This window comes from Lampris incognitus, chromosome 14, assembly GCF_029633865.1.
Source record: "Lampris incognitus isolate fLamInc1 chromosome 14, fLamInc1.hap2, whole genome shotgun sequence".
Lineage (NCBI taxonomy): Eukaryota > Metazoa > Chordata > Actinopteri > Lampriformes > Lampridae > Lampris > Lampris incognitus.
The window spans coordinates 51,456,428-51,472,389 of NC_079224.1; the positions used below are offsets into that span (position 1 = coordinate 51,456,428).

The 15,962-nt window shown below is 42.4% G+C and overlaps 1 protein-coding gene across 1 annotated transcript in view; it reads left to right on the plus strand.

Moving 5' to 3' along the window:
• Nucleotides 1-15,962, plus strand: part of amph (amphiphysin) — a 254,448-nt gene that overhangs the window by 59,869 nt on the left and 178,617 nt on the right. The window contains exons 2-4 of the mRNA XM_056293150.1: nt 6,963-7,043; nt 12,464-12,518; nt 13,663-13,757. Coding sequence (XP_056149125.1) covers nt 6,963-7,043; nt 12,464-12,518; nt 13,663-13,757 — 231 coding nt within the window. The remainder of the gene's footprint in view (nt 1-6,962; nt 7,044-12,463; nt 12,519-13,662; nt 13,758-15,962) is intronic.

Below are 15,962 nucleotides of genomic sequence, written 5' to 3' on the forward strand. Positions count from 1 at the left end.
TTTAAGTGTTTTGAACAGATAGCAATGATCTATCCTGTCAAAAGCCTTCTCTTGATCTAAGGAAAGCAGGCCAACATCCAGCTCCTGGAGCTTAGATATGGCAATAATGTCACGTATCAAAAAAAGATTATCCTTAATTGTACGGTCAGGAACACAGTACGTCTGGCTGTAATGTACAACCGTGTCCATACACTGTTTGAGTCTATTTGAAAAGCATTTTGCAATGATCGTATAGTCAGTACACAACAACGAAACTGGCCTCCAGTTTTTTAGTAGGCCAAGATCTCCCTTTTTTGGTAGCAGTGTCAGGACAGCCCGTCTACAACTCAAAGGTAGAGTTCCAGAGTTCAAACATTCTTTAAAAACATCGTGTAAGTCTCGTCCAATGTGAGTCCAAAACGTCTTGTAGAACTCTGAAGGAAGTCCATCAACTCCAGAGGCTTTGCCACAGCTGAGCTGCTGAACCGCCGCAGACATCTCATCAAAGGAGACGGGGGACTCCAGCGAAGTCACCTGTGTTTCACCCAGCTGAGGCAGTCCCTCCAGTATCTCCCCCACACAGCCAGAGTCACAGGTCTCCGCACTGAACAGGCTGCTGTAGAAGTCTATGGCCAACTTCCTCATCTCTGATGGATCAGTTGTTGTTGCCCCACTGGGAAGTTCGAGGTGCATCATCACATTGTTCTTTCTAATTTTCTTCTCGAGTTTAAAGAAAAAAGAAGTTGGAGCATCTATGTCTTTGATTGTGGCAAGTCGGGTCCTGATTAAAGCGCCCTTTGCTCTCTCATGTAGGAACCTACCTAAAGCCTTCCTCCTACTTTCCAAACTGCTGCTGTCACCATCATGTCCAATAATTACTTCGCTTTCTAATATCCTAATTTCTCTCTCTAATTCATCAATACAAAGTTTCTCCACACCGAGAGTGTGTTGTTTGTATTGCTGACAGAAAATCCTAATTTGTGTTTTTCCTACCTCCCACCATCGAGCTAAGCTCTCAAAATCCCTCTTCCTCAGCCTCCAATGACTCCAGAAATCAGAGAAGAACTGACAGAAGGCTTTATCCTGCGTTAGCCGCACATCGAAGTGCCAGTGGGAACAGTGTCGAAATTGAACTTGTAAAGAAAAATCTGCCACTGCTAAATGGTGATCTGAAAATCCCACAGGTGATATCGTGGACTTAATCAACCTGTTGCTGTATGTTTGATTGAGGTAAATCCTGTCCAACCTGGCTGCCCTCACACTACCCTCCGCAGCTTTTACCCATGTGTACTGCCTAACTGTTGGATTAAGTGTCCTCCAAACATCCGTAAGGTCGTTTTCTGCAACCACAGTGGACAGAAAAGAAGCTGACGGTGGATGGGGCTCTTCTGAGTTTCTGTCAACTGTAGGGTGTGTAGTGCAATTCCAGTCTCCTCCCACCACTATGATTGAGCCACTATTAAATTGTTTGAGTTTATCCCTCAGTTTGCTAAACAATCTCAAGCGGTCAGTGCCTGTATTATAAGCATACACATTTATAAACACAAAAGGTATTTCTCGGATTGTTGCCTGAACTACCTGGATCCTGCCCTGCTCAACTTCACATGTCAAAACATTTGTCAAAAGGAGGCGCTGCGAGAAAAGAACAGCTACACCTGCACTAAAGTTGGTACCATGGCTCAAAAAAGCCTGGCCTGCCCAACTCATTCCCCACTCTATCTCGTTGTCTGCAGAGCTGTATGTTTCCTGTAGGAAGAGCACATCTATGTTCTTAGCTCTAATCAGCTCAGCTACCACACCTCGCTTAACTCTATCCCGTCCTCCATTAATATTTAGACTCCCTACTCGCAAACCGTCCATTAAAAGAAGAGAGAAAAGGAAGGATAAGACGGTGAAAACATTCCAAGAGAGAGAAAAAAAAAACACCTTTTGTGTATCACATATATTTCAGTTTTGTACATGTAAAGAAACCTTTCCTCGCTTTTCTTTCCTGAGTTTCGTCAGAATCTTCTTCAGACGAAACCTCTTCTGCTTACTGAGCTCTTCATATCAAGCTGTTTTTCTAATTTTCATAACAGAACTAACAAACCTGTCCACATCCGAGAAGAAATCCGTTACGTCCACAGACTGTCTGCCATAGGTTTCGTCAAGGAAATCATTAATCTCGTTCAATGAGTATGACTGCTGATCATCTTGCGACACAATATCAGCAAACTGAGATAGGCTATCATCCTCTAACATGTCCTCATCTTCATTTCCAGCGTTTTCACAGTGTGACTCACCTGCAGGAACCTGACTCTCAGCCTCGGCTGGGTGACTGTCTCCCACTGGTTCTGTCTGTCCTCCGTCTCTGCATACATCCGCATCCTGTGCTTCAGTACCTCTCAGATTACCGTCATTTACAGTATTGCTGTCCTGCTCAGTTGGTACATTTCCCTCCATACCAGGTTGCGGATCACCGGTTACGGTATCTCCTACCACCTGCTGCGCCGTTTGCGGGCTACCGCCCTCAGCGGCGCCATCAGGCGGCGGCTCGCTTGTACTGCTGCCCACTGTGGGCTCCCTGTGCGGGCAGGATGAACGTTTGTGGCCGACATCGCCACACTCAAAACACTTCATGCTGCCAGAACTCGCGTACAAAGTGTAGAAGCCGTGTTCATATTTGACCTTAAACGACACTTGCAGCTGTTCTGAGGGATCATTTAAATACATGAAGGCCTGCCTCCGCAGGGAGTTAACATGCTGCAGCCTGGCGTCGCCACAACCCAGACGGACTGTTCTGAACCCGCCAGCAAATTTCCCGAAACGACCCAGTTCTTTCTCAATGAGCTCGTTCGGGATAAACGGAGGTACGCCTGACACGGTAACACGTGTCGACGGCACAAACAATGGCGAGACGGCTACAAACAAATCGTCCAGCACCAGGCCTCTCTCGACCAACAGGTGGACTAAACGCTCCTCTCGGAGAAAAGCCACCACGGCTTTGTTCATCCGAGAGCCGTAGGTGATGTTCTCATAGCCGACCTGTTCTCCTGCAGCCAGGAGAACCTGTTCGACAGTGTACCGCGGGTCCACCACCACTCTAACCCCGTGTCTGATAGACAGGGGAGGCGAGCCCTCGCCGGGGAGGGACGCCATATTGCACACCACCAACCTCCCACCAGCCACTCCAGTCACTTTCCAACAACCAGTGACGAAGTAAAATTAAACTTCCCTCACATTACCATGTAGAGAGGAAAAGAAAAGAAAAGAAAAAGAAAAGTGAAAGTAGTAGAGAACAAGTGAATTAATAAAAAAAAAAACATGCTCAAGCTCATTCAACGCCCTCACTCACGCCGACGTACCCAACCTTCCCGCATGCAGAGAGAGAGAGAGAGAGAGAGAGAGAGAGAGAGAGAGAGAGAGAGAGAGAGAGAGAGAGAGAGAGAGAGAGAGAGAGAGAGAGAGAGAGAGAGAGAGAGAGAGAGAGAGAGAGAGAGAGAGAGAGAGAGAGAGAGAGAGAGAGAGAGAGCCCCAAACAGGAGGAGTGCAAAGTTTTTATAGAGATACAAGGATACATGTTGTCTAAGCTAACTGTCTGCCCTAACCAATATCAGCCAGCTGTGACCTTACCTACCTATCTGCAGAGATATGAGGACACGCTGACATCTGTGGAAGGGTGAGTTGTAGGCAAGCAAGCAAGCAAGTTTATTTATATCGCACATTTTGTACACAGGGCAATTCAGTGTGCTTTATGCAAATAAAAACAGAAAAGGGAAAAACCATATGAAATATAATTAAAAGAGAGTAAATAAAAACAAATAGCAACAATCACATATAAGAATATAATTAAAAGAGTACAAAGTACATAAAATGTACTTTGAATTAGTAATTAAAAAGAGTAATAAAAGAGGGGTACTATAAAAATAAAGTACAAAAAAAAATTAGAATAAAAACATAGTCACTTTCCCACCAGGAGTGACTAGGGCTCTACTTCCAGAATTAAAGTGCAGCTGGAGTGAGGTGCAAGTTTTAACGTTCAATCATAGGCACAAGAAAAAAGAAATGTTTTTAACCTAGAGTTAAAATTGCTATATCTGGGTCACATCTAAGATCTTCTGTTAGTTTTTTCCAGTTGCGTGCAGCATAACAGCTAAATGCTGCTTCACCATGTTTGGACTCTGGGCTGAACTAACTGACCTGAGTCCATGGGCCTTAGAGCCCTACCAGGTTTATACTCTTCAAGCATGTCAGTGATGTATTCTGGGCCTACACCATTCAGTGATTTGTAGACAAGTAGCAACACTTTAAAACCTATTATGTAACTAACTGGAAGCCAGTGTAGATATTTCAGGACTGCAGTAATGTGCTCTGTTCTCTTGGTCCTGGTTAAAACTCTAGCAGCAGCATTCTGAATAAGCTGCAGCTGTTTAATGGTCTTTTTGGCAAGACAAGTTAAGAGATCGTTACAGTAATCAATTCTACTGGAAATTAAAGCATGGCTGAGCTTCTGTTGGTCATTTTGGAGTACCAGACCCTTGATTCTGGCTGTATTTTTAAGATGATAGAAGGCTGTTTTAGTGATTGCTTTGTTGATATGGCTGGTGAACGTGAGATCTGAGTCTATTAAAATGACAAGATTTTGGACTTGGTCTTTGGTTTTTAGAGCTCGAGGCTTGAGTTGTTCATTTGTATCTTTGTTGCCAAGCACAATAACCTCTGTTTTTTCCTTATTTAATTGAAGAAAGTTTTGACTCAACCAATTATTTATCTGCTCCAAACAGTGACACAGTGAGTCTATTGAACTGAGATCATCAGGTGAGAGAGCCATATATATCTGATTATCATCTGCATAACTATGGTAATCCATGTTGTTGCTCTGAAGAATTTGGCCTAAAGGCAGCATGTACAGATTAAACGGGAGAGGTCCGAGAACTGATCCCTGGGGGATTCCACGTGTCATAGCCACTCTATCAGATTCATAACTGCCAATGGTGACGAAGTAACTCCAGTCTTCTAAATAAGACCTGAGCCAATTAAGGGCTGCTCCGGAAAGTCCTACCCAATATTCCAGCCTGTCCAACAGTATTCTGTGATCTACAATGTCAAATACCACTCTGAGATCAAGTAAAACCAGAACGGATATTTTACCTGAGTCAGTATTCAGCCGTATGTCATTTAACACTCTTATAAGAGCTGTTTCAGTACTGTGGTTAGGTCAGAAACCTGATTGATATTTTTCAAAATGACCATTTGAGTTTAAAAATAATAATTGCTGAGTTGATTAGAAACAACTTTCTCGATGATCTTAGCTATAAAAAGAAGATTTGAAACTGGTCTGTAGTTAGTTAACACAGAGGTATCCAGAGCTTTCTTAAGTTGTAGGAAATACATGTGAGCAGTGCATGATGTCTAACTAGGAACAAGTGGTTCTGTATTCTACTACAGGATCAAATGTAACACCACAATGTTCGGCTGCAAAATTTTGTCAAATTACCGAGTTTTTTATTATTATTGTGTTACATGTCGAATGTACATTGTACATGTCGAATGTACATACAAAAAGTACATTGAGAGAAACTAAGACTCAAATTTCATGTATGTACAAACATACATGACCAAATAAAGATGAGTCTCATTCATATTCTAACATCTACTTTTGAGGAGAAAACTATGAATTTCAACCTGATTTGATAATCATAATGGTTAATCCTTACCCAAATAATACCAAGCCAAATTGTCTAGCTTCAAAACAACCATGCCCAATTACATTTCATAGTGCGCCCAGAATCTGATGTCTTTTGGCTGCTGAGGGGAGGATCCTCTCTGGCCTGTTGTCACTAATAAGGGGAGGATCCTCTCTGGCCTGTCCATCACTAATAAGGGGAGAATCCTCTCTGGCCCGTTGTCACTAATAACAGGAGGATCCTCTCTGGCCTGTTGTCACTAATAACAGGAGGATCCTCTCTGGCCTGTTGTCACTAATAACAGGAGGATCCTCTCTGGCCTGTTGTCACTAATAAGGGGAGGATCCTCTCTGGCCTGTTGTCACTAATAAGGGGAGGATCCTCTCTGACCTGTTGTCACTAATAACAAGAGGATCCTCTCTGGCCTGTCAGTCACTAATAAGGGGAGGATCCTCTCTGACCTGTTGTCACCAATAAGGGGAGGATCCTCTCTGGCCTGTTGTCACTAATAACAAGAGGATCCTCTCTGGCCTGTCCATCACTAATAGGATTTGATCACTGGACAACTGGCCACATGGCCTTTCTTAGTGTGACTAGCCACCTTCTGAACCAGTGACAGTTGAACAAACTGTAATTCACAGCTAAACTCCTGGTGATTACTACCATGGAAACACTCATTTTTTATATTTTCTATCTCGGATGTATTTAAGATAATACCCAATCTACTAACATCCAAAATTTAGATATTTTTAGAAGTTGCAGTTCTTCAGATCAAAAGACCTTTGCAGTTGTTCATTTGAATGGCTGGTATCTGGTAGGTCTTTGCCAAGAAAAGTGATGGGGTGCATAGTGTTTTCCATCTTCATCATAGCAGCCAGATTAGGTAGAACACGGCAGGTAGTGTTGAGTGTGCAGAAGAAGTGAAGGTGTTGTGTGTAACCAGCAGATATGACAGAACAAGCTGGTAGAAGACCTTCACCAACACAGTACTACATCAATAAGTACAACTCAGGTTCGGGCAGGTGTTTGTTTGTTTTTGACAAAACATCACTGCTGACTCATTCATTTTAAATTGAGCTTTGCTATTTAGACTAATCAAACACTAAAACTACCAAAGTGTACATCGGTGTCCGTAATTTCCACAAAAATGTAAATTTTTGGGACTGTATTTCAGCTCTGATATAAAATCCTTAACCTCCGTTGTTCAAGTACTTTTACAAGGTAGACAGTCAGCTGATAATGCATGTACATTTGTTGTTTGAGCGAACCAAGCTGGAATTATGTTCATATGATGTGATCAAACAATTCTTTTGACAGGTGCTGCAAAAGCTGGGCAAGGCAGACGAGACGAAAGATGAACAGTTTGAGCAAGTTGTCATCAACTTCAGGAGACAAGAGGTAGAGTGAGAAACTGCAACTATTTAACTGTCTATCTTTAAAATGAAAATGTAGGTGGAAATTGGTAATTTACGGTTCTTCATTCCCTCAGCCATGTCACTGTTAAACTCCAGCAATAAAAGGTAACACCAGCGCCACCTGGATAAACACTGTTAACACTGTTTACTGCTGCATTGCTTCTCGTTGGCTTTGTTCTCCTCATTACATGTTGTATATATGTGTATTTATTTGCCTTATGTGTTCTGTGGAGTGTTTGTGTGTTTAAATGTTGCCGCTGCAACGTAACTATTGCCCCTCTGGGGACAAATAAAACCTACTTGACTTGACTTTAGTGCACTGCAACCTCATATGTAAACTATTATCCGTCAGAGAGAGAATGAGAGAGAGAGACTAGTAATATGTAAATGAAGGATTGATGACTCTACCCATGTATCTCATTTAATTCTGATTTGAGTGCTTTTTGCACAGGAGGAAAATGGTCAAATTTTTTGCGTCTTCCCTCTGTCTTTTTTCCCTCCTTCCCTGCTCTCCTCTCTGCGCTTCAGAACACATAACTCCTGTCTGCATTCTTGTCTAACACCAGCGACAAACTTACATTTCTGTCTTCATTCTTATCTAACACAAGTGAAAAACTTAAATTTCTGGCTTCTTTCTTATCTAGCACCAGTGACAAACGTACATTTCTGTCTTCATTCTTATCTAGCACCAATAACAAACTTACATTTCAGGCTTCTTTCTTACCTAACACCAGTAACAAACTTAAATTTCTGTCTTCATTCTTATCTAGTACCAGTGACAAACTTAGATTTCTGTCCTCATTTTTATCTAACACCAGCGACAAAGTTACATTTCTCATTCTTATGTAGCACCAGTGTCAAACTTACATTTCTGTCTTCATTCTTATGTAACACCAGCAACAAACTTACATTTCTGTCTCCGTTCTTATCTAACACCAGTGACAAACTTACATTTCTGTCTCCATTCTTATTCAACACAGCAACAAACTTACATATCTGACTTCATTCTTATCTAACACCAGTACCTTACATTTCTGTCTTCATTCTTATCTAACACCAGCGACAAACTTACATTTCTGTCTTCATTCTTATGTAACACCACTGACAAACTTACATTTCTGGCTTCTTTCTTATCTAGCACCAGTGACAAACTTACATTTCACACTTCTTTCTTACCTAACACCAGTAACAAACTTAAATTTCTGTCTTCATTCTTATCTAGTACCAGTGACAAACTTAGATTTCTGTCCTCATTTTTATCTAACACCAGTGACAAAGTTACATTTCTCGTTCTTATGTAGCACCAGTGTCAAACTTACATTTCTGTCTTCATTCTTATGTAACACCAGCAACAAACTTACATTTCTGTCTCCATTCTTATCTAACACCAGTGACAAACCTACATTTCTGTCTCCATTCTTATTCAACACAGCAACAAACTTACATATCTGACTTCATTCTTATCTAACACCAGTAACAAACTTATATTTCTGTCTTCATTCTTAGCTAATGCCAGTACCTTACATTTCTGTCTTCATTCTTATGTAACACCACGGACAAACTTACATTTCTGTCTTCATTCTTAGCTAATACCAGTACCTTACATTTCTGTCTTCATTCTTATGTAACACCAGTAACAAACTTCAATTTCTGTATTCATTTTTATCTAACACCATCTCAATATACCCAGCGTCTCTCCACCACAGATGTCCAAACCATCTCAATATATCCAGCATCTCTCCTCCACACATGTCCAAGCCATCTCAATATATCCGACATCTCTCCTCCACACATGTCCAAACCATCTCAATATACCCCGCATCTCTCCTCCACACATGTCCAAACCATCTCAATATACCCAGCTTCTCTCCTCCACACTTGTCCAAGCCATCTCAATATATCCGACATCTCTCCTCCACACATGTCCAAACCATCTCAGTCTCGCCTCTCTTGCTTTGTCTCCAAACTGTCCAACCTGAGCTGTACCTCAAATATACTCATTCCTAATCCTGTCCTTCTTCATCACTCCCAATGAAAATCTTAGCATCTTCAACTCTGGCACCTACAGCTCCACCTCCTGTCTTTTCATCAGTGCCACTGTCTCCAAACCAATATAACAGCTGGTCTCACAACCATTTTGTAAACCTTCCCTTTAACTCTTGCTGGTACCCTACTGTCACACATCACTCCTGACACTCTTCTCTACCCACTTCACCCTGCATGCACTCTCTTCTGCACTCCCCATTACTTTGGACAGTTGACCCCAAGTATTTAAACTCATACACCTTCATCACCTCTACTCCTTGCATCCTCACCATTCCACTGTCCTCCCTCTCATTCACATATACACTCAGAAATTGAGGTACAGAAGAGGTACACTTCTGTGCTCATAGGTACATTACAGCAACAGAGGTACAATATTGTACTTTGAAGGATCAGATATGTATCTTTCCATAACCTGAAAGGTAACAAAAGTACCTTTCAGGTTATGGACAGACAATGAAGTGCAATTACATGGGTACATTATTGTACTTCAGAAAGGTACTGCCGCAGCGACAAGCATTTGTACCCACTTAGGTACACACTGGTACTTGTTTTTCTGAGTACGTATGTATTCGGTCTTGCTCCTACCTACTTTCATTCCTCTTCTCTCCAGTGCATACCTCCACCTCTCCAGGCTCTCCTCCACCTGCACCCTACTTTTGCTACAGATCACAGTTTCATCCGCTAACATCATAGTCCATGGAGACTTCTACCTGATCTCGTCCATCAACCTGTCCATCACCATTGCAAACAAGAAAGGGCTCAGAGCTAATCCTTGAAGTAATCCCACCTCCACCTTGAACCCATCTGTCATTCCTACCACTCCCCTCACCACTGTCACACTTCCCTCATACATATCCTGCACCACTCCTACATACTTCTCTGTAACTCCCAACTTCCTCATACAATACCACACCTCTCTCGGCACCCTGTTGTATGCTTTCTCTAAATCCACAAAGACACAATGCAACTCCTTCTGACCTTCTCTATACTTCTCCATCAACACTCTCAAAGCAAACATCAAATCAAATCAGATCAAATCAATTTTATTTGTATAGCCCAATATCACAAATTACAAATTTGCCTCAGTGGGCTTAACAGCAACACAACATCCTGTCCTTAGACCCTCTCATCGGATAAGGAACAACTCCCTAAAAAAAACCTTTAACAGGGAGACACAATAGGAAGAAACCTCAGGGAGAGCAACAGAGGAGGGATTTCTCTCCCAAGACAGACAGCGTGCAATGGATGTTGTGTTCACGCAATTTACATAACACAACATTGAAAGAGGATAACAGAATTATAATGGACATAACATTTATGAAGAACAGGATGCACAGGATGCCAAGCAGTGTCCACATGCCAACAGAGCAGTCCAGGACCCAAGCCATGCGACCAGCATCATCATGTAGTAAAATAAAAACTTATGTGAGGAGTGGAAGGGCAGGCAGCATCCAAATGACGACCACCATCACCACGGAGACCTGGGAGGAGAACCGACTGCACATGCATGCAGGAGAGACTCACATGACACCATTCACACACAGAAAAAGAGGAAAGGAGGAGACATCATTCAGAGAGAGAGAAAAGACATGTTAGAGAAGAGAACAGTTTGCAATAGTCCTTAGCCATAATCAATTAAGTCATCAATTCGTCATAATCTATACTCTGTAATCTATACTCGATAATCTCGTCGGCAGAACAGTGGTTGGTAAATTCATTGAGACAGAAAACCAACCCGCCATCCAGTACAGGTTGTGAAGCACTCAATTTAAAGGCAACTAATTGTAAACTAAGGCAAAAAGATGAGTCACAGCACATCTGTGGTGCTCTTTCGTGGCATGAAACCATACTGCTGCTCGCTGATCATCACCTCTCCTCTTAACCTAGCTTGTATTACTCTTTCCTATATCTTGATGCTGTGGCTGATCAACTTTATACCTCTGTAGTTGCTACAGTCCTGCACAGCACCCTTATTCTTGAAAATCGGTACCAGTATGCTTCTTCTCCACTCCTCAGGCATCCTCTCGCTTTCCAAGATTGTGTTAAACAATCTAGTTGAAAACCCCACTGCCATCTCTCCTAAACATCTCCATGCCTCCACATGTATAAGGGCCAACTGCCTTTCCACTCTTCATCCTCTTCATAGCTGCCCTCACTTCCTCCTTGCTAATTCACTGCATTTCCTGATTCACTATCCCTACATCATCCAACCGTCTCTCTCTCTCTCTCTCTCTCTCTCTCTCTCTCTCTCTCTCTCTCTCTCTCTCTCTCTCTCTCTCTCTCTCTCTCTCTCTCTCTCTCTCTCTCTCTCTCTCATTTTCTTCATTCATCAGCCCCCCAAAATACTCCTTCCACCTTCTCAACACACTCTCCTCGCTTGTCAGCACACTTCCATCACCATCCTTGATCGCCCTAACCTGGTGCACATCCTTTTTCCTTCCTTAGTGTCTAACCTCTCATACAACTCACCATACGCCTTTTCCTTTGTCTTTGCCACCTCTCTCTTCACTTTATGCTGCATCTCCTTGTACTGCTGCCTACTTTCTTCATCTCTTTACTATCCCACTTCTTCTTTGCCAACCTCTTCCTCTGTATACTTTGCTGTACTTCCTCATTCCACCACCAAGTCTCCTTGTCTTCCTTCCTCTGTCCTGATGACACACCAAGTACCTTCCTAGCTGTCTCCCTCACTATTTCTGCAGTGGTTGTCCAGCCATCTGGCAACTCTTCACTACCACTCAGCACCTGTCTTAACTCCTGCCTGAACTCCACACAACAGTCTTCCTTCTTCAACCTTCACCATTTGATCTTTGGCTTTCCCTTCACTCTCTTCCTCTTCTTGGTCTCCAAAGTCCTCCTACCGACCACCATCTGATGCTGCCTAGCTAGGACTAGTCAACTGTGCATGTGGACGAGTGGTTCTGACACTGGACTAGTCAGCTGTGCTGTGAAACACTTATGCTGCTCAAATGTCTCATTATGTCAGGAAAAAACTGTTTTGTGCTCTTGTGTGCGTGTACGGGAAGGGGAGATGCATTCGCCTGCTCGAGATCTGCAACCTATTGAGTGCACTCCTTTAGTTTCGAGTTGAAATTAGTCATTCATTGTAAAGAAATATTCTTGAAGAAGAAATGTGTTTTGCTTCAAAAGTGTCTTGAATTTATTGAATTCAACACATTGAATGTGTTAGTGATCGGAGAAAAAGTTATTTCAATGCAGTAAAATTTGGATGTTTAACAGGAACAAAATGTAAAAAGGTTCAAGGAGGGGGAATGCTTTGTGAAAGGTTTCTGATGGTGTGTTGATATATTATGATGGTAGAGAATCAGCCAGTAATAAGTATTTTTTTCCCATCAGTCAGAGGGTTCCAGACTGCAGAGGGAGATGAAGGCCTACATGGCTGCCATTAAAGGTACCCCTGAACCACATTCACATCACCCAAAAAACCTTTAACATACAGAATATTGTCCTTTGCTCTTGACTGGTTTGACATGTGATGAAAGCAGTGGTAGAATGAGTCTCAGTGCAGAGACCACCAACATTACCAGCAGCCGATGGTAACATGATCAGATCCACAGGGGTTTGGTAGGGAAGTAACCACAAGAGACACAAAATTATCGTGAATGACAGAGAAAGGGCAGGGAGAGGTGGAATGATCATGGATCGTAAGGACGTTGACAGGAAAATAAATATTACAAATCAGCTGGGCTGGTGTGTGGGACTGAACCAGAACCTGGTATGAGGATATGTGAGCAGACCGTAAAGCAGGGTGTGCCTCAGCATCAGTCTTTTGAGGTTCATACAAGCAGCCACAGGCAGCTGTTTGAGGGAGTGCAGTTGGAAGGAAGAATCTTATGGAAGTTATATACAATCAGGTTGAGCACTCTTAAGAAGTCAAATGATAAAAACCCTGGCAAAGAAGACATTTTAGTTGTCCAGATGGGTGATGACTAAAGCCTAAACAATGAGTTAGTTAGGAAGAAGGGTCTGGTTTGAGTTGATGATGGAGGGCACAAGCCATTGTGGTTTTCAGAGACCTGATAGACTTTACACCAAAATCCTTGGCAGTCTGGAGTGGATTTGTTTTGATTCTGTCAGAAGTGATGGAAGCTTTTTTTTTTTTTTTTTTTAGTAACAGGTAGGAAATCATAGAGGGAAAAGGCAGCTTGGCCCAACTAAGATTGATTATGAGCAGACATGAAAGTAGAGATGTTGGCAAGGCAAACAGAATTACAGGCCTCCACTGGAGTGACAGATGATGTTGGCATAATACATAGGAGAAGGATTAGGGTAGGAGAACTTGGGCCAGGTAATGGGAAGAGGATGAAACTGGAGAAGTAGCCAAAGAAATGCAATATGGAGTACAGACCACTGGAATAAGCTCTCCCTCCAAACCAGTCCATGTGTCAGGATTATATGTACGTATACTGGATTAAAAAATCTGTTTAGATATTGCAGGAACTGGTTGCATGCTGCATATTTAAGTTTTCTGTATATACATTTGTTTTCACTATTGGATTAGTTACAGGTATTAATAGTTGTCCTCCGTCCAACAGCAATGCAACAGGCCTCCATCAACCTGACAGAATCTCTCCATGAAGTATATGAACCAGATTGGCATGGCAAAGACGACGTTATGATTATTGGGAAAGTAAGTGCCATGTGTACCTTTTTTTTCCTTTTCTTTTTGTCTTTGCTTTCCAGTGTCAAGTCAAGTCAGTTTTATTTGTACAGCCCAATATCACAATTTACAAATGTGCTTCAAGGGGCTTTACAACAACACAACATCCTGTCCTTAGACCCTCACATCAGATAAGGAACAATTCCCTAAAAAACCTTTAACAGGGAGAAAAAACAGGAAGAAACCTCAGGGAGAGCAACAGAGGAGGATCTCTCTCCCAAGATGCACAACGTGCAATGATGTTGTTTTTACACAATTTACACAATACAACACTGAAAGAGGATAACACAGTTATAATGGGATTATAAAATATATGGATAATATGATGAGCAGGATGCCAAGCAGTGTCCAGATGCCACTGAAACAGCAAATGACCTGAGACCACGTGACCAGCATCACCATCAAAAGAAGAAGGTAATAGTCACACATCTTAGTGAGAGACGGATATAACATTAAAACAGAATAACAAAATTATATGGATTTATAAGATATATAAAAAGAAAATGTGATGAGGAGGATACCAAGCAGCGTCCAGGTGGCGACCACCATCACCATGGAGACCTGGGAGGAGGACAGACTGCACATGCATACAAGGGAGACTCACATGACACCATTCACACACAGAAAAAGAGAAAGAAGAAGACATCATCCAGAGAGAGAGAATAGACATGAGAGAAGAGAACAGTTTGCAATAGTCATTAGTCATAATCAATTAAGTCATCAATTAGTCATAATCTATACTCTATAATCTATACTCTATAACCCCATCAGCAGAACAGTGGTTGGTAAATTCATTGAGACTGAAAACCGACCCGCCATGCAGTACAGGTTGTGAAGCACTCAACTTAAAGGCAACTAATTGTAAACTAAGACAAAAAGATGAGCTTTAAGTTTGGATTTAAAGGACTCAAACGGCTCTGATTGTCTGATGGCAGCAGGCAGGTTATTCCACAACAATGGAGCCCGATAGGAAAAGGCCCTGCTGCCACCAGCTGACTTCTTTTTAACTTTGGGTACACACAGGAGCCCTGTATTTTGAAAGCGAAGGGCTCGAGGCGGAATGTAAGGTTTAAGGAGATCAGACAGGTGAGATGGGCCAAGCCCATTTAAGATTTTATAAGTCAGCAGAAGCACCTTGTATTCTGATCTAACATGGATCGGAAGCCAATGAAGGGAGGCAAGAATTGGTGTAATCTGGTCAAATTTCCTAGATTTAGTTAGGATTCTAGCAGCAGCATTCTGAACCATCTGAAGACTTTTAGTACTCACATGTGGCAGACCTGAGAACAGACCATTACAGTAATTGAGTCTGGATGAAACAAATGCATGTATTGGAGTCTCTGCGTCAGCCATGGACAGGAAAGATTGAATTTTAGTGGAAAATAAAGGCAGTCTTGGGGATTTCTTTAATGTGCTTATCAAAGAAAAGGCTGGGATCAAAAATAACACGATGATTTTTGGCTGCGACACATCGTGAAATTACAGAGTTGTCAATTGTTATCGTTACTTGATCAAATTGGTGTCTGTGTCTAGCAGGGCTAATGACCAGCATCTCCGTTTTATCTGAAGTTTAGTGACATCCAATTTTTCACAGCAGCCAAGCAGGCCTCTAAATTGGTCATTTGAGTATGATCATCAGCCGTTATAGGTACATACAGCTGTGTATCATCATCATAGCAGCTTCCACTTGTGGTGTGGGAAGATGGTGGCGCGAACTCACATTTGCAGTGGCCTCACCCAGTACCGGTGTCAAAAGATGGCGGCACAAACTTACGTTTGCAGCAGCCTCACCCAGTACTGCCCATGCAGTGTCTTTGTCCATGACTGCGTCGAAGTTTGTGTCTTTGTTTGGTGGCTGGGAGAGCTGGTGCTGGATTGGCTGGGAGAGCTTGGTCTGCTGCTTCATGTGGACCCAGGGACCACGCCCCTGCTTGGAGCTGTGCCCGAAGAGGAAACACTGAGGGCAGTCTGACAGGATGCAGAAGCGGGGCAGGTTGAGCTAACTGCTAGCCCATGCACACTGGCAGTTCTGACAGTCATCCTGGCTGGCGTTCATTCTCTTGGACAGTGATTTTTTTTTTTTTTTGTAGTTTGGATATACACTACCGTTCAAAAGTTTGGGATCACCCAAACAATTTCGTGTTTTCCATGAAAAGTCACACTTATTCACCACCA